General features: G+C 38.3%; 1 protein-coding gene across 4 annotated transcripts in view; it reads left to right on the forward strand.

The window, feature by feature from the left end:
* Nucleotides 1-19,773, forward strand: part of KIAA1549 (KIAA1549 ortholog) — a 147,526-nt gene that overhangs the window by 78,978 nt on the left and 48,775 nt on the right. For all 4 annotated transcript variants that reach the window (XM_032687689.1, XM_032687692.1, XM_032687690.1 and 1 more), the window contains exons 4-8: nucleotides 710-887; nucleotides 2,425-2,552; nucleotides 3,897-4,080; nucleotides 10,617-10,676; nucleotides 13,209-13,354. In XM_032687689.1, coding sequence (XP_032543580.1) covers nucleotides 710-887; nucleotides 2,425-2,552; nucleotides 3,897-4,080; nucleotides 10,617-10,676; nucleotides 13,209-13,354 — 696 coding nt within the window. The remainder of the gene's footprint in view (nucleotides 1-709; nucleotides 888-2,424; nucleotides 2,553-3,896; nucleotides 4,081-10,616; nucleotides 10,677-13,208; nucleotides 13,355-19,773) is intronic.

The following is a 19,773-nucleotide window of genomic DNA, read 5'->3' on the forward strand; positions in this document are numbered from 1 at the left end:
AAAATAGTAGAAAATAGTGTCTGCATGGAAACATCCATCAAGGTTTATATTAAAATCTCACTTCTTTTGCATGATGTCTAAGGCTTCTCAGGGTTTTTAAGAAGACTCAAAGTCAAGATGTGAATTGGAAGAGGAAAATTGTAATTGTGGTAACTGTGTTGAAATAAGCAGATAGAAGTGTTCCCTGGAAGAAAGTGTTCTCGAGTGTGAAAATTATATCCGTAAAACATAGGTTATGTGTATTTTACTCCTTGTGTGTCACATATGAGTGGCATAGGAGATATTCACTATGCAGTATATGACTGAACTGCAGAAGCTATGCAAACAGTTCAGTAAGTAAACAGAAATTTTGTATGGAAAATATGATGTACTCCAGGGGAATGCAGGCGAGGGGGAGTGCTACTATGTGGGGATGTGATAAATCAAGAAGCGTTGAGGTTGGTGTGTTGTACTGAAGAGATTCTAGTAGTCGTACCTAGCACAGGGGAGTTGCCTCAGATGCAACAGTGGAGCAGAGGCTGCAAGGCACAGCACTAACAGAGTACATGTGCTTCTGCTGCTCTTTGAAAATAAAGATTGCAGTTTCCTACCTCTTTGCAATGTGGCTTTGAACTGCCTGAGACTATGTAGGTCTGAAATGTTGCCAAATTTAACATTAAAGTTTTGTTATTTTTTAAATTTCTGATTCTTTTTTTTTTTTTTCTGGTAGGTTTATAAAATTTCCCCCAAATTTGCTTTCTTGGTGACATCAGGTCCTTTTGTTTACACGGCAATAGCTGTCATAAATGTGCTTGTGAACAGCAGTCTCCTTCGTGGTGAGGCCCCCATGATCCTCTCACTGCATCCTTCTTTCACTGTGCCAGACAACAGATTTCAAGTTCAGACAGGTGAGTACCTCCTGATACAAAGAGGGGGAAAGGCAGCTTCATATTGATTCACACTTCTTCACTTGTGATTGCGTATGCAAGATTGAGTCAAAACCCTGTGTTCTACTGTTGTGAATCTTAATTCTACATTTTTAGTGACAGACTTGACAGGTCCGTGGTTGAGAGATGATAAATTGTAAACTGCTAACCCCATAATTTCATGATTTTTTCAGGAATTTCTTTTTTAGTACATTGCGAAATAGATGTGCTCTTTTTCTTGCTTCAAAAGGCAAGAAGAGAAAAATATGCTGTGAAATATTTATTCATAAAATCATAGTGCAGCTACTTTGTAATGCCTGTGTCAAGTTTCAAATTAAGTTCATGTTAAATGCTACTTTTTTGTGTTGTCATAATGTAGGAGAATTGGTGAGCAGGAGGATTGATTGCTCATGTATGTGAGCAGTAGGATTGCTTATGTAGTATTTAGCTTTCCATGGCTGCTGTATTACAGCAGTTTATGTGAAGTTCATGACTACTAATAATCTAAAGCAAAATAGCACCCGTGTAACAGATTTTGAGAATCAATGGTGTCATTTAAAATCTTCCAAGTCCTATTTGCATGATAAAACTGCCTACCTGGTTGGTTGACTGTGTAATGAGGTAGTGACAGGGATTGAGCATACAGGCAGAGAGGTAATAAATGTCAATATAGTACTGTTATTTGGGTATGTTTCATTTGTTGGTTTTGCTTTTGTTAATAATTGTATTGCAAGACATGACTTCTTCAATTGTGCAGGTGTGATGTCTTTTTCCACTGCTTAACATGGTTATATAGATAGGCAGTTGACATATTTTCTGTTCTTGAACCTGGTATAGCATTGCTATTAGGGTCTGTAACCTAATATGGCTTTTTTCTTGGGTAAGACTATGTGGAAATCCACAGATGTGCATGTAATTAAGTCTGTGTGCCTGATCGCATTCCCCTATGCTCAGTGTTTCTCTCCTGTGCTCGCTCTTTCTCTCCTCTGAAAGACTTTAAAATTTATCTAAATTTAAAAGATGATGTGCTAATTTAGTGTTTTGAAAGTGTTAGGCTGATGCTAAAGTGCAGTAATGGACCCAAGATATGTTTTTTTAGATAAGCTAAATACTTGTATTTCAGACTACAAGCAAAAGATATTTGTTGCTTTTTTTCCTGAAGATTTTCATGGAGCTTTTGGGTACTAGGGATTTCAGTGAGGCCAATTTTGTGTTCAAGTCATGCGAAGTTAGCCACATGTATAAAGTGAAGGTCTTTTAGTATACAGGAGGAAACAGCAGGTATTTTGTCACTAGTATCTTTCAGTAATCTAATTACTGCTGCAACAGATATTAGTGAGTTGAGAATTTACTGCAGCAGCACAAAATGTATTTCTACTGTATTTTTACCCAGTGTTTCACTGAATAAGTCCAGAGCTCCGTGAAAAAAAATTGATAGCCCTTTGGATTCTGTTGCTTGTTTTGTTCTCTCTCGTGGAAATACTTATCTGCAGGAATAACATGTGCCCTTTGTCTTCAGTGCTTCAGTTTGTACCTAGAAACATGGATATTGGGTTCTGCAACTTTAGCCAGCGCATTGAGAAAGGGCTGACAATGGCATTCCTGGAGGTGAACAAACACCAGGAGTTCTACAACTTCACTGTGCAGGTGAGAAGATAAGCATGTTTTGTGTCTGTCCCTTTTTTCCTCACCTTTGGTTGTCCTGTGTTTCATCCAGACAGTAAAATGAGTTAGGTGTTCACTGACTGCAACTTGCACATATCACCCCGGTTTCAAGCTTTTTGAAAGATTGACACAAGAGGATGATTTATATGCAAAAGCATTATTGAATATGATAGGGTTTGTAGCTTTTCAAATAAAAACTGTTCCAACCCTTATCAAGATAATTCCCATCAGATATTACTATAAGAGAGTTTGGTGTAGTTAGAAAGTTTTTGTTGGAAGACAACTTTCAGGTCTTATTGCCATGCAGGGGATCCTGTGAAGGAATATAGGAGTTATATGCACTCTGCCATCACGTGACCAAACATACTGGTTGCTTCTGAGGTCTAGAAATACTTGCAGTATGTGATATCTCTGACAGCTGCTGCTGGAACTTCATACATGACAGGTATTGCATATGTGCTGGGTTTTAACACGGCAGAGGTTAAAACTCCCTGAAAAGTCAGTAATTCAGTTTGATGAGACCAACTCCCTCTTCTGAGTTCTTAAATTTAATCTAACTTTGTTGCCATACCAAAATCAGTAAAAATTATATCATGTTGTTTAACTGACACCATAATTGTCTATCTGTGGTACCCTGAGATAAAATCAGGAGGAAAAATGGCGTAAACTTTATAGTACATAAGGTACTGTGTAGTACATATAGAAAAGGGCTCAGAACTGTACAAATGAATGACACAATGTGACTGCATAGACTGAAGACAGAACATGCAGAACCATTTCTTGGACAATCAGCTTAGAAAACTTATTTTAAATACTTCCTTACTGTCTAGAGGAGGTTTATCTATATGAACGCAGCTGCTGTGTACATTGGTGCCAAAATAAGGCTTCTAACTAGTGGTGGGTTCTGGGTGTGCATGGTGCAGGAGGTTTTAACCAAGAGATCATCCATTTTCAGAATGTTTCTTTAACGTGATTCCTTCCTGTCTGTTCCATGCAGTTTGGCATTCATCTAAGACTTTTTTTACAACTAGATCTATTTTGCTGACTGTCTTGCTAGGTGTTTTTTTTCATCATTTTCTGGAAGGTAGCTTTCAGATCATTCTGGATTATGACTGACTTTAAAGGATAACTCTTAGAAGAGGAATTCACATGTAACTTTGCCTCTTCTGAGACTCAGCAGGCAGAACCAATCTGGAACAGATGTTCCTCTGTTTTGATGTGAATTGTCGCTTTTTCATATTAGGTGGGGAAAAAAACCTGTAAAGGAATGAATGAAAATGCCATTGACTTGATTTTGCTGACCCTGCTTCAATCCTGTCTTTTCAGATACTGAACATAACTCTGATCAGGCCTGGGGTAGCATTTCGGCAAGGCCCTGTGAGCATTGTTTTTGCCATCCGAGATAGATACGGTTTTCTAAATGGGTCCGAAGTCAGTGAGCAGCTGAGGAACTTGTCCGTGGTGGAGTTCAGCTTCTACCTGGGCTTTCCTGTGCAGCAAATTGCTGAACGTGAGTACTTGCTGTTAACCAGTGCTGCAAAATACTTCTTTCTAGCATCTTTCCTCTCTACAATTTTAAAGTAATTTTGAGCATAAGAGATAATACACGTTGGAGTATGTAACTTGTATCATGAATTCTGCAGAGCAAATCCGTGCCACTTTCTGCTCACATATTGGTGATACAGCAGCTTGTTGCTTTTGTCATCATAACTTTCCTTTTGTGATGGGCCAGTTGTGTTTAACCTTGGCTTCATTAGTCCCCTGGTCTTAGTTCAGATTAAAAAAAAAAAAAAAGAAAATCACTCACATTATTGCTGTGAAGTGGAATCCAAGATGTGTCTCTGTGAGTATGTCTACAGAGGCCTTTGCTGCTTCTCAGCAGGGTTTACTACCTTGGGCTTTCTGTAGCGCTTAACTGTGTCTCTGACTTTTAGAAGACCTGGGACACTGGCCACATAAACTTTTATTTGCCCCTACAGTCTACCTAAGTTAGCTGTTATTCAGCAGCAGTGCTTTTTTTGAGTAGTCTACTATGTTTTAAGGTATTATCTTTTAAGTATCTCTCACACTTTTCGTGTACAATTTGCATTGCAAATAATTTTTTTCAGACCGTCATCATCCTAAACTTGGATTAATAGGCACTACCTGCCTAGCAGAGCTTGCTTGACATGCAGCCTTGACAACTCAGGTTTGGTTAGATTTTTCAGATGACTCATGAATATAAGCAAGATCATGAGAGAATAGTACTTGCTTTTCCCTTCTGGTGGGTGTTACTGTTAACTCAGTCCATTAATTCCCTGCTTCTCCTATGTCACTTCGCTTTCCAGTGCAGATTTTTAATTTTTGGAGTTATTTCTGTGAACTGTAGAGGTGCATAACATCTAACACAGTGAGTTTTGCAATACAGTTAAACATCTAGTGGAAAATCAGGCCTGATGCTAGCTGATGTTCAGTATATGCAGCTGTGTATGTCAGTGAAGATACTATAAAGAGAGTGACTGCAACAGAAATTGCTTTACTTAACACCTTTCAATCTGTGTAAGATTGAAAGTAATTTAAAAGTACTAATTTTTTGAAGCTTTTTATTTTAATGTTTCAGTAATTTTGATCCCTTTTCTACCATACTCAATTTAAAAATGTATGAGGTTGTTGACTCATTTTCTTTAAGCATTTCTGCTCTCATCTGGTCTCACATAGAGTGTGTGCTTGTGCAGTGGTAGCTGTACTTAATGGAGCCTGTGCAGTAGTAGCTGTATTTAATGCAACCAGGACCAAAAGTCTTGAGAATCCCTGTCCATAAATGACTAGCATTTCTTTTGTTCTTGCGAGGCCACAGAACGTCTCAGGTTGTGGGGTTGTGGTCTTTTTTCTTCACTGAAATCAGATTAAATGTTGCTCTTGCCTTGATTGCTTGAAAGGCAGTTCTCTTTACTCTGTGTCATCTCTTTTAAACAGTTGACCTAGAATTTATTTAGTTTTTGGTCTCTTGGGTAATATTTTTGATTGTGGGGCTTTTTTTCTCCTGTGATATACTACATTTGGTCTTACAGTTTTCAGTTTTGTCCACATATTCTGAAATTATAATTTCTAGTGCATTTGCAGGTTGCCCCTTGCTGCAAATCCATCTTCTGGATTATGCAATGGAGCTACAGTGCAATTAAGTGATAACAATTTCTACCAAGGCCAGTGTATCCTGAAAGAGAAGGTGGTCTTAGAGGAAAAGTGTTCCTATTGAAAATGCATGTACACTGTTCTCCTTGGGGTTGGAACTAGATGACCTTTAAGGTCCTTTCCAACCCAAACAATTCTGTGTTTCTATTTTTTTCCTTTTTTGATGGTACTGAGGAAATTTGAAATTTCTTTAATGCTTTTAGCAGGAGCTCTGCCTGTGTTACCTGCATGTGTATAGTGCCTGGTGATGATTCCAGAGCAATGGTGGTGGAGTCCTGTGGTAGCTCACATGTCAATGAGAAAGCCAAGTAAAGTAGAAAGAGTGAGGAGGTCAGGATTTTTAGGAACAATGAGGTCTTCCCAAAGTTTGCAATGTAGAAAACGTGGATTTGGTGGATATGGCATCCTAAATAAGGGAATATCTTGTCAGTATTTGACTTGCTTGTTGTCAGAGGAGCTCATATTTGCTGTAGTCTGAGCCCACTGCAGGACAGCACATTTTGGTTTGAATTGCTCTAATTTGGTCTCAGTAGTGCCTTGATGTGTTTGTAACCACTGTTCTGGAATACCAGATATGGTACTGTTTGATAAGTTGGCAAAGTGGGAACACGGTTTGTCATACTATTAGACCTATGGGTCCATCTGTCAGTGAGCCCAGCATTAATGAATGTAGCTCAAACACTTTTGTCAGTGAGGCAACCACACCCAGTTATTTTTAGCTGTTCTGCCGTTGTTTGCACTGTTGCTGTGACTGTATTTTGAGCCTAAGGATTTTAGATCTTCAGTATTCAGAGCCAGAAATCCTGTCCAAAGGCTCAGCAGCACTGGGCAGATCCTTCTTGAGACATCTTATTCAACAGTCTGTTGAAGGTGACCAACAGCCAGATCCTCAAAGCTACTTTGGCAGGAAGATGCCTCAATGTTTTTGTTTCCTAGGCCCTGAAATCTCTGCATTCATGGTCTGCCTTGGTCCACCAAGCAGTTGTAGCAGTGAAGGTGTTCTGAAGGTCTTCCTTAGATAGACAGCTGCTTTGGTCTGTGCACATTAATATGCAGCCTTCTATTTTCAGTATGAGTTTTTCTGAGAATCACAGATATTCACATATAAACAATTTACGTATGTTATTGTTTCTGTGTAAATATGAAATGTTCCATGCCATACTGTTCTATGCCGTTTGTGCCTTAGTTATCAGGCATGCTAACAGTTAATACTCTTGGTGGTGACTTTTCTTTTTCCCCTTTAGGACTCTGTATATGATTTTATAGCCTGCATCTGAAGAAAAAGAAAATATTTGTAGGTGAGCTGAGCTGTCAGGGCTCAACTCCCAGCTTTGGGGGTTGAAGTTGATTCATACTGAGGAAAAGCTGCTTGTGCAGCTCCACACTGTTAAGTGCAGTGAGATCTTCACATCAATATCCTGAATATGAACCTTGTTGGAAGAAATCTATTTACTCCCTGCCACTTGTTGTTTTGCATTGCCTTTCACACACAGTCCTCTCACTGTTTTTATTCATGTAAATATAACTGATTATACTTTTAACTGTGTGGGTTGTCCCAGTGCAGTACATCATTAGCACCAGGAACTTTTTGTCTGCTTTTTTCCCCACTCAGAGTCAGGATCAGGAGTGAAAGTTGCTAGTTTGACAGAATTGGACTGTTCTGTGCAGGAATAGGGCTGTTGAAATGACCAAACCTGGAAATTTCCAGACTTTCTTCTTTCCTCACAAGACTTCTAGGTGACTTCAACAACATACTTATATTCAGATGTCAGGTTTACACCTTCCAGCATGCTTATTTTATGTTGTCCACCTTATATTTCACGTTTCAGATTGTAAGTTGGTTAGATGGTCATGACCTACGTGTCAGCAGAAAGAAAACCAAGTTTAATCACAGGTTTTGGGTGCTAGTTCATTAAAAATAATAGGAAATAACATATTTATTATCCTTTTATGGCTGGAAAATGTCTTGAAGGACAGGCAGAGGCTAGCTGTGGAGTTGATGAGCAGCATTTGCCTTCATGAACTTCCCCTGAATAAATCTCTTTGTTTTTATTATGACTTTAAATAGAGAGAGTTGCCTTGGGACTTGCTATTTTTTCAGTGCTAAGTAGCACTTTGATGCATGTCATCTATTTTGGCTGTCATAGAGATATTGCAAGGCCAATAGGATAATATGAAATTGTATGATACAGTCCAAAGACTGCAGAAATATTTGGCAGTTTTTTTCTGGGTGGATTTTGGATCAGGCTTCTAACAGACACAGTGTGTTACTATTGCTCACACCCCCGGTATTTGCATGGAATCTTATTATTCAGTTAATACCTTCTTTTCCCAAATACTGCATTCCCTCCATGCTTTTTATTACCATTCCTCCATTTATGAGAAATAAGAACAATCAACATAATACATGTTCTATCCTGCATGGTCCCACACATTTCTGTAGGAGAGAGTCAGAGATCCTTGGAGCATCTGGCAAAGGCCACACTGCCTGAGTGATGTGCTTCAGCCTGCTGTCAGTGGGTCTCTGGGTGACTGGGTGACCCTTTGCCTTTTCAGTCAGCGTTGAATCGATGCTGTTACACGGTATGGTGCTTCAGGGCTGCCTGTTAGAATCTCCTAATGATGCTAGCATCTACTTCATTAATGCATCTATAGTCATTAGCAGACCAGCTGCAATCTAACTAATAATTGCATTTTGTCTATCCAGCTTCCCCCTCAGAATAACAATCAGTTTGTGCTGTTTAAATTGTTAGTTCCAGGGGACATTAGAAATCTTGCAAATATGATCTTGCTGCAGTGCTGAGACTCCAGATGAGCTCATAATCTGACCACATGTGTGTTAGTGGGACACATGAGTGACCTGTGGAATAAGAGTTGGAACCTGGATTTGCTTCTGAGCACTTCTCAGTTGTAAAAGTGTCCATTATTTCATGCATTCTTCTTCGGGTTTTAGAACTCAGCCTTAGTTGCTGATGATCACAGCACATCTTCCTTTTCAATGTCAAGATTTTCTGCTCAAGTTGGTTTATTTTTAAATTGCATTAATTCTGTGAAAAGTTTAAGTGAATAGTCACCCAGCAATTTGCATGAATTAAATCATTTTCAAGTACTAATTAGAAAAAGTGTGAAGAGCACATTAAGTGTTGAAGCAAAACATGATTTTGGTTTAAAAGAAGAAAAAGCTCGCAATTGCAAGCAGTTCAAAGCATTATGGTCACTGTAAGGTTTTTGATTTCCTTATCATGCTCTTTCCATGCTTTGGAAAACAACAGATTCAGTTTAGTTTATGCTTTTTTGTTGAGGTTGTATATCTAAATTGAAGTAAACAATTCTGTGACCAGAATAAATAGAATTCCAATCTAAAAGCTACAATCAGAAGAATCAAGTAGCAGGATGCCAAAAATAAACGTGTGTGTTTAAATGGACTGTGAGTTACTTTTTGTGTGTCTGAGAGTTTTGGAAATTTAATGCATCCTTGTCACTTGTATAGAGGGCCAGTGTTTCCCGTTCAGAAAAAATGGACTATGTTCTGATACCCTTCTGAATACTAAGTCACAAAGTGCCCCTCAGGTGGTCCTCTTGAAACCAGCGGTGCTATTATTGAAGTGAAGATGGAATAACCAAATTTTTATTCCCAATAGGAATATTTATAAATCTCTGAAAATAAAAGGTAAATGTAACTAGTGATTCTTTGACTTTGGCCTTAGCAAAAAAAATCCTAAGTTTTTTAAGGGACAAAAGAATCAGCTTTTAGGTACACTGATAGAGGACAGCTTCTCTATAAATTACTGCATCATTAAATTAGAAAAATTGTCATTTTCTGCTTCTCTGAAACATGTGATAGTGGCAAACTATTCTACAACTGAAGACGTCTTTACTCTAAATTGATCCAGCATGGGCCAGGTCATTTAATTGTTGTGTGCTGCATTCTTTCTATCCATGAAATGGTTTAAAAGTTAACCTTTGTATAATGCTTAGCAAACTGCATCTGGATTAAATATTTTGAGAAAGTTAAGACCGTTCCTTTTCCACATTGCCATAGTGAAGCTTAAAACTTCCCTTGAGGAAACTGTTGGCCCAGCCCCCATCTTCACTTCTTTCCCAACATGTCTTTACTGCTCTCCAGTGGAAACCTTGGGAAAAATCTTATCCATACTGAAGTCAGTAGAAATAGATATTTTTACTTCACTGGAGCAAGGATTTTACTCTGGAGCAGTGGTTTTTTGGAAAAATTTAGAAATTAAGCTTGAACCCACCAAGCCAAACACAAAAGCCCATGAGGTTGGTCTGTAGCAATGTTTCTACCTCCCCTTATTTGTGTTTGGGCTTTTTTTCATATTTTTTTTTTGTTTTGTTTTTTAAATCAAGGTGGTGAGGTTTTTTTAAATGCTTCCCCCTGCACAAGTCTGGAACACAAATCATATATATTTAGTTCCCTGCTTTACATTTAGTGCTTCCATGTAGTTTCTGCCTCAGAGAAGGTCTTATTTTCGTCCTGAGACACTCATGAGTTGCCTCATTGCCCTTTGAGCAAAAGTCTGATCCTGCAGCTAGCTCAGTAAGAGTCAGAATTCAGACAGTGGGCTTTTAAATTTCTAGGAGCAATGACCTCAGTGCAGCAGCTTGAAATCTTTCCCATAATAAATCTGACTGTTTCAGTTAGCTTCTTTTTGTTAGAGACAAACTGGGGAGTGTACGTTCGGAGCACTTTCCTTACCGTTGTGTCTGCATTGCCTCAGGAGCAGTAATGCATCTGTGTAAATAAGATGCTTGCTGACAGTATAAATTATGAAGTGGCTTCTTTTTTTGTGTCTGTTGTGTTGTTGAGAATACTGTTCTTATGGATGTTTTTCCTCCATTCTGTTTTTTCCTCAGCCTTTCATTATCCAAAGCTTAATGTGTCTCAGTTGATGAAATCTTCCTGGGTGAGAACAGGTATGTACAGTCTCTGAGTAAGTAAGACTGCAATTATGTTTATTAGTGGGATAACTAGCCTACATAAATATTGATAGCTTGGGGTGCTGCAATTTTATGAGGTAATAAATGTCTGAGCTGAAGAAATTCTAAAACCAAAGGCCTAGTGACCTGGAATATCTGGGAAATGTAATTCCCTGGTCTAGAATTAACTACTGCAAATCCTTGATAATGCATGCAAAGCAGTTTTTGTCTATAAGGCAGTTCATTCTTCATGGAACAACTCAGACTGTCAGGCATAAAGTGTCTGCTCTGCATGCTGCCAATATGTCACATTGATTTTTAGGTTTTTATTTTGTTTTAAGTGAAAATTAAAATTTTACTTGCATGGCATTTTCTACCAAAATATGCCAGGAATAAAACAGAGCGAAACAGTACATGAAAGAGTTTCATCACATTTCATTGATCTCTTCTGATTCATCCACAGAAGGTCCCTCCCACCAAAGTCTTCTGAATGTTTTATTCTGTCATTCACAGATGTGGTTGAGCTGTCACCTTTAGATGCTCAAAGGCTGTTGAGGTTGTCTGCATGCTGTAGGTCCTACCTGCTGCTTTTAAGCCTAAATGGTGACCAGCCTGTGCCTGTCAAACTGGCTCTTAGAGTGCAGGTGTCCCACTGTATACACCTTTGTCTTACTACAGCTTTATCACCTGTAGTTCACCTGTTGCATAAACTTACCTTTTTTTCAGGCATCTCTGTCTCCTCTCACCAGTGATCACTTTTTAAGCAGGAAATGAAGTTGTAGCTTGATTTCTGAAGTCCACACAATTTGTTTTACAGAAGAAAGATTTAGAATTTCAGATAATGCTCACTAACAGGAGAGAAGCTCATGTGTGTGTCTAATATCCAATGTCCCTTCCTTAGGGATTTATGTTGGCTTTTTTTCCAACACTCCCTCCCACTTCTCAGCCTTATGTTTGTCCCTTGCTGCTGGAAGTTCCCTTAGATCTTACAGTAAGAAAAGGGTTCTTCCAGCTCAGAAATCATGTCCCCTTGGATTTTTATAAACTACCTGACTGTAAGATTTTGAAAGCTAATTGCAGCAACTTTTCATTTTGCTGTAGAGGAATTTTTTGCAATCCCAGTTCTTGAAGGCAGTCTGGGAAGAGCTAGAAGATTTTGACTGGATCAGTCCTTTCAGTCAGTGTATTGTATTGTAAGGATAATGAATCATGACACAGGGAAATGATAGAATTTTTGCATGTAAAGGTTTCTAATATCAAGTTACTCAGATATATGTGCATGTTTCCCAATAGTCATAAAACACTGGGATATGCAGTGTTCTCTGTAATTCTCCCTCTCACTCGTAGAATACAATTCATGCTATTGAGCATAATTTGTTGATACTGAAATCCAATACATAGGCAAGAACAGTTTTCAGCTTGGTGTATATAATAGCCTTAGGTCACTGTCTAAATATTTTGCAATTTAATTCTGAGATACTTAGTCTGTGATTGAATTTAGAAGACAGGTGCTGTTGATCTCTGTGAGAAATCAAGAAAATGTTTCCTTTTTCTGACATATGCAGTGAAAAGCTTTACATTGAAAAACTGCTTCTAATATTTTTGTTTTAAAAACTAAAAAAATTTAAATTACATTTAATTGATTTGATCTAATTGGGTGGCTTTTTATTAAGCACCACACTTGAAAAAATAAATGTGGGAACACTTAGTGAAAAAGGGGCTTCTAAAAAATATAAATCGTTTTACTGAAGAGGCACAGGAATTAAAACTGAATTTGTTACTTCAGTCAGCAGTGAGTGGGTTTACTATCCTATAGGGTTTCTCAGTTAGGTCATTTGAATGACTGTGGCTTCATTCACTCCACATTTCTTTAACTGGATGCCATCTTGCCAGTAAACATCCACCCTTTTTTTCATGTTTCCTTGGGAATTCCTCTCAGCACTAGCTGCCCCAGTGACCCAGGATACCTGGGTTGGAAAGTGAAGTGGGCAGGGCTACTAATCATATTTTTGTGCTGTGATTGGCATGCTTGTTTATCTTGATCTTATCTAGGGAAGTTGCACTTGAATGCACAGCTTCCTTCATATGCTGCTGTTATACTTTTTCTCTGTGATTCTGCCTTGCCCTCACCGTCTTCAACTCTTTGACTGAACACAACACTTTGACTGAAATGTAGACTAAATTTTCTCTTCTGTTAGTTTTTTAACAATTCACTGAGTGCTCATAATTTTATGTATTTTCAAAATTGAAACTGTTTCTTCAATATTCTGCGTCTGTCTAGCCTAGTTAAGATTCCAAAAAAGTCCTTTGCCAAATTTTCTTTTTTTTTAAACTTCTTTTAACTTTTTCCCACCCAATGCCTTCCTTTCCAACATGTAACCTCCAGCTGAACAGGACAGTATTCCCATATGAATACAGCTGCTCTTGAATTGTCCATGAGCTGTCACAGGGCAACTCAAAGCCTGCAACTGAAGTTGCAGAAAAGACACTGAAAAGTTTTGCTAATTAATTTGTTTCTGTGCAATGTAGTTCTCCTGGGCGTCGTCGACCAGCGAATTCAGGAGGAAGTGTTTCGGGCTGAGATGGAGCGGAAACTTGCTCACCTGCTGAACGAGGCTTTGATCAGAGGGCGGATATGGAGGCGAGCCAGCTTTGCAGGAAGCAACATTGTGCAGGTATTAAGAGCTCAAAATCAGAGGAAGAAATATAAAGGGTAATAAATTACTGAATAAGCTAATATTGTCCAGGTTTTGAGTTGAGAAATGTAAGTCAAAAGCACGTATCACGTTTAGCTAGTTGATGATGCTTCTGTCTTGCACCTAAAATATAGTTCTTATGAATACCTTGTTGTCTTTTAAGATAAATATAACAAATGTAAATAACTGATTATTGGAAGCATCTACTAAAAATTTCTGATGACTTCTTAAAAACAACGTTGAAAATTATTTTACCAAAATCCTATTTTAAAAAGTTTCTATCTACTCTGACTTACACAAGGTGCCTAGCGAAAGGAGATGAGATGGTCATCTGAAAGAAAGTACTCTGCTGGAACAGCTACTTCACAGCTCTCTGTGGTATTCTGGTAGTGGTGTAGAAATACGAAATAGAATCGTGTGCAGCTTGATGCAGCAATAGAGTAGTATATTCTGCCCCCTAACTTCTTATTTGTCACAGGACTCCTGATCACAGGGCTGGCTTTCAGGTAAAAACAATTAATCATGTCAAATTTTGCACACATGGTGACTTCTGCTAGCTGGATTCCAGTGCTGCTTTAGGGTTTTGTCACAGGTGGAGTTATTCACATAAAGTCCGAGAAGACTTGGGTATTTTATTTTCAGTTTTAAATTCTGGCACGTGTTCTTTCTAGTCAGTTCTACAAACTGAAAGCCAAAGTACTTTTTAATGGCTCATCTTCTTAAAAATTACCTTTTCCAGCTAATTCATTGACAGTTGGTTTACCTTGCAGATGCCCTTCTAGTCGTTCAGACCTATTATCTTTATTTAATTTAATTCTACAGTTTTTGCTACCACTTAAATCTCCATATGTTGGGATATTCTTACTTTTGTTTTTCTGTCTCAGAAACATCTGTTTCTGTAATAGAGACTTTATTTTATTTTTCTTCTGTATGGCTTTGAATTGCTGTAAATAGATGTCTGCTGCAGGTCTGCTATTCCCAGCACCTCTTACTGCACTTCGTTCTTTATGCCTTAGTCCTCCCTTTGCATATAAATTAAACAAATATTCCTTATGTTGCTAGGAAAGATAACCACAGCCTATAAAATGTGTATATTTAGATTACGTTTCATGATTTTAGATAATAAAGCTCAGGTAATTTATTTCTGCATGCACAAAACTACGGGCATATCTTTTTTAGCTGAAGAATAGTATTTTGGAAAGTGAAAAGACAGCATTTTCTTTTTGCCTTTGTATTACTTGCTGGGACATAAAATGAGGCCTGCAGCTCATGTTCCAGTAAGCAGTGTTGCTCATTTATGCCACTTAATTAGCGCAAAGAGTCTGCCAACTGCTGCCTTTGGGCAGAGGAAGATTGTCTTCGTTACAATCAGCACATCTTGCCATCCCACGTAACACAGGGCTTCTCCAGGTGCTCACAGCCCACACTTTTAAACAGGGTTAGAACTGTAATAAAGGAGATGTGGAAGAATGATGGCTAAAGAGATACCTTGCTGCAAGGTGTCTGAGGTTGGTGTCCTGCTTTCCTGTAGGAGAACAGCAGGTACTGTCAGGTACTGTAGCATCCTGGGAGCTTGCTTTGGCCGGATGTGTGGCAGGTGAGGCAGCCTTGGAGGTTGTTGTGTGCAACTGGACTGAAGTACCTGGTAGTGGGCTCCTGGGTAAAGGACAGTTTCTTTCAAGGATGTTTCTCTGTCACTTGAGGATCTGGTCCGTAGTCATTTGCCATAAACCTTTTACTGCTGCTAATTCTGTTCCTCATAGCCAAGTTTATAAGTTCTGTTTGAAGTGTCTTGTGTTTTTGTATCTGTTTGTGTCTTCCAGGAGAGCTAGTAATGTATTTTGTGCTTTATATTCAGATTTTCCCACGTATATTTCTTGCACACCATACAGTGACTGCTATGGTAGTAGAGCACAAGGAAGTGAAAATAAGAACAGAAGCTGCCAGCAACACCAAAGTGTTGAATAGTTTTATTAACAGGATGTGCATATATCCATTAAAGACTAGACTTATATTTTGCTTGTGTTGTGACCCTACAGACCAGAGTTTTTCCTGGGGTGATAGATATTTATAGTGTACTGAAATGTGACATTTCTGAGCTCTGTGGAAAATCAGGACTGCAGGTCAGGAGGTGAAGCAATTACTTGTGAATGTTACTGCAGGCATATTAGTTTCCTTTCACAGACTAAGGAAATAGAAGTGATACGTTGTGAGGTTTAGATTTCATTTCTAAAGGCATGGGTTAGTATCTAAGAACGTGAAAAAATTATGCTTTAAGTCTAGACACTCTGAATAAGATCTTTGGAGGGTGCCCAGATATCATCCTTTCCCCTCCTGTTTGCCTATCTGTGCTATTAATAGGTGGCATTCCATGATAAAAAGAGAAAAAAGCCTATAACCATTATGTACAAAAAAACCTGAAGCCTCACACCTGATTGTTATATATGAGATAGTTCCATTGATTTTTGTATGATGTGTATTAATATTTCACTTAGTAAGTCATACATATTTTCAGTGTGCATTTGCTGTTGCTGCAAATTTGAAGGCACATGCTTAATGTGATTTGCATTGCCTCTGCAGAGATTAAGACCTGTGCTATGTTTTGTCAATAGCTTACTGTAATAACTCGATTCTCATTACTTTTTTTTAGGAATTAAATTACTTAATTGTAGTTTAAAAATACACTAGGAGCTAATAAAAAAAAATTAAATAATTTTCCTTCATTTCAATGTGCTTGATTTTTCGAACCTAGTAGAAGTGAAAAGATGATCCCAGTAAATGACAAAAAGAGCAATGTTCTGATTTAAAGAACATGTTAAGTAGCATGTTAGTTGCAATGTGTAAAGTAGCAGCTATGAGGGGACGTAATGACTGAATTGAGCTTTTCATTAAGGCAAATTTCATTCTGTTGTTTTTCTACTGACAGCTTATGTGTCTCTCCCAAGTGTGTAATCTGAGGAAAGCCCCAGTCTTGCTGTGAGTTTTTAGGTTCATAAATAAAGCTTTTGGGAACTGCTGCTGCTTCACCTTTTCCTCAGAGGCTTTTCACCCCTCTAGTCGCCACCCTGGGCAGCAACCAGCCCCTCTCTTGGGTTGCCCACAGCCTGTTCCTACTTCTGTGTGCTGTTCAGACCCCAATACAGCTCGATTTAATTGCCCAGACACTAAAATCCTATTTTTAGTAAGACAGCAGAATCTGCTTTGATGATTTTTTTCCCCAAGGGGATGAATGTAGCGAAAAGAGGAAAATAACCCTCACACATGCATTTTGGAGGTTGTGTGTGCATGTTTGCTTGTGTCTAAGTGGTGCTCATGCCTTTGAAACCTTGAAACAGTTCATCCAGGGGTTCCTTGCTCCTTGTGGGTTGCTGACCAGGACATCCCACTGACTGACTGACCCCTGTGAACACCTTGGGAGCTTCCCTACCCGTTGGATTTCCCTGCTTTACATTACAAACTAGATTTGGTTACCAAGGCAACTCTGTTCACTAACCTATGATATTCACGAAAACACTTTTTAAATTAAATTTGCTGACACCTGAACACAGTTAAGCCTTTCCTCTATGGAGGTTAAATGCACATCTAGTATCAACAAAGGTGGTATCATTTATGTGCACAGAAATTGAATTAGTATTTTCTTTTTTTCTTTTTTTTTCCCCCACTTTCTGCCTCCCATGTATTGAAATTCTTCTGTCCTCCCTCCCTTTGTCATCCCTCACTGCCAGAGCATAAATTTAAAACGTTTAAATGCTTCCTTACACATGGGCTGCTTTGCTGGATGCCTGGAAAATAATATTTCTGCTTGCATTCTTAGCACTCTCAAGAGTAGAGACAAAACCAGTCTGAAGCTGTGCAAAAAGTGTAATTTGGAACTATATGCCACAAAACTTAGTATACAGAAACTGTGTCAAATATAGGCACAGTGGCTATGTACCTTAGTTCTGTGAGCATACTTAAAACAGTTCAGATCCAGTATGCTATTTTCTGTGTTGCAGCTAACATAGAGGTTAGTTAAAACAATCAATAAAAAAAATCTAGTGAATCAGCGTGACAGAGATGAAAACTGAGGTACCCGTAAAACTTTAAATGGTGAGCTTAGTTCATGAATACTAACCTGTACCTCCACTGAGTTTCTTATAGCCATGTTCTCTATACTGTGCTGAAATACCTCCAGCTACTTCTTCCTGTCTCTGTTCTGGCTGGTCTTACCCATCTCTGTTCCTCAGCATGGGGAGCCATATGTTGTTGTTTTTAATTTTGTGTTAAAAATTGTATAGTTTCAGTTGTGGCAACTTGCACTGGAAGCTTGTCCTTTTTATCCTCTGCCCTTTCTAAAGGCAACTGTGGAGAAGTTTCTTGTTAACCCATTCAGTCAGATTCTGATTGTTACCCAGTGTGTATAATACACGTAATCATAGTGCTTCTTGTATGCTTCACAGGCACCATAAAATACATGACAATTCAGTTTAAGAATCTTCTAAATTTCTCTGATTCTCTAGCTTTGCTATGCACAGAGTGGTTTCATAAAATTAAAATGAAGAACACGATTTTTCCCATGTGGCCTTTCAACTCCCTCACCCTCTGTGTGAGCTAAGTGCTGTTCAGAAAGGTTTCATCTGTGCTGAAAGCAAATACCAGTCCATACACCCTGCTGCTCTGTGCACTGAGGCTGGGCTGTGGCAACCCACTGAAGCAAAAATAATACGAAGCTGTGGACATTTGTTAAAGAATTATATATTTAGGGTCCATGAAACCAGATTCAGCCTTACAGCTGCTGAATATGTGTTGAAACCTTATTTATCGATATTGTTTTGCTACCTTAAATTGAGGATTGGTTGCCTCTTAGCTGGTACAATAGTGAATAGTATTCAGGATGAGCAGCAGTGTTGGTTAATGGGTCCTGTTAACAGGTCTTGCTCTTTTTCAGATTTGCACATTTTTCTGCTCTATTTGTACATATTCTGTTTCTTACATCAGGTGTGACAGACACTGAACAATATTCTTTGCTTTCAGTTGCTTTGTCCTAGAAGACTTTTATGACAATTGTGCTTTCTTTTTTTCCTTTTTGTTTTTTTTTGTTTTCACTGCCATTTTTATACATGTATAACTTGGTGTTACCATCCTGAAAAATGCTTTTTTAGGACACGTTGAGGTGATGTCCCCAAAGACCAGAATATCATCCCTGTCGAGCTAGAACATTGCACTTCTTTCCTTCAACGTGATTGCTTAGTTGGAAACTAGGAAAGAAAACAATACAAAGCTATGCTTTTGTAAGCCTCAGACATCCAAACATTTTTGTGTTTACTTTACTTTAAGCCTATGGGCAGTGTTTGAGATTAGAATTTATTAAATATGTACTTCATAGCAAAAAGGTAATTCTTAAAGAACCAAAATACATTGCTCTATTTGTGCCAATTACTTCTAGAGTTCTTAAAACTCTGTTTTAAATGATAGAATACCTCCCGCTATTTGTTTGGCCTGATTCTTGTTTGAGCTCACCATTACGTGTAAATGATTAAAATGAGGAGAGTTGTCATATATAAAGATTTAATTTTACAGGAATTCAAAGTTATGTGATTCTCATATGCAATGTAGATGTTTGGTGGTTAGAGAGTATCTACAGGGCTTCCTCATAGCATGCATTCTTTTGATTATTAATGTCTTTAGAACTAGGTAGGAAGAATTGCTTCCCACAGCGTCAAATACATTCCTTCCTGAAGAAAGGTGGATGCCAGGGGGAGCGTTTGGAGGATGAAGGTGACTGTGCAAGTGCTTTTGTTGAGGCAGAGCAAACAGTTTTATTTGATGCTAACACAGTATTCGCTTGTGTGGCTGCTTAATGTTTGGAAAAACTTGAACAAAGAGGTGTGTGTTATGAATAACAAATCAAAGTCAAAGTAGGTATTTAGAGAAGGGGAAAAGTGCAGTCACACTATTCTCTTCAGTAGTTCTTACTAAGTGACAATTGCTAAAGGCAGTAGAGGCTTCCAGGGTGGCACAGTGTTGGCATCTTTAGAGTGAAAACAGTTCTCTTGCTTATCAGATCTGTATGTTGTTATGAAACAAATGGTGGGGGAGAAAATTGAAATTTCATATTTGCCATAAAAATGTGTTACACAAGGGATTGCTTCCCTGGAAATTTTCCTTTCAGTTACAAAATAGGTATTTCTGTAAATTTCCCAGGATTCTAGAGCACTTGAGTAGTACCTGTGTAATTAGACACTTATATATTATTCCAGCAATGTTGTCTTCGTCTGGGTAACTTACACTCAGAACCTTTTGTATAAGTACTAGGTGAAAGTATCCTGAATTTTAGTTTGGAAGCAAATTATTATTGCTGAATGTTAGCTCTGTTTGTTCAGTGTTGACTTGAGCTCTTCTCAGTTGGGAGAAATAGC

This window comes from Chiroxiphia lanceolata, chromosome 5, assembly GCF_009829145.1.
Source record: "Chiroxiphia lanceolata isolate bChiLan1 chromosome 5, bChiLan1.pri, whole genome shotgun sequence".
NCBI classification, from domain to species: Eukaryota; Metazoa; Chordata; class Aves; order Passeriformes; family Pipridae; genus Chiroxiphia; species Chiroxiphia lanceolata.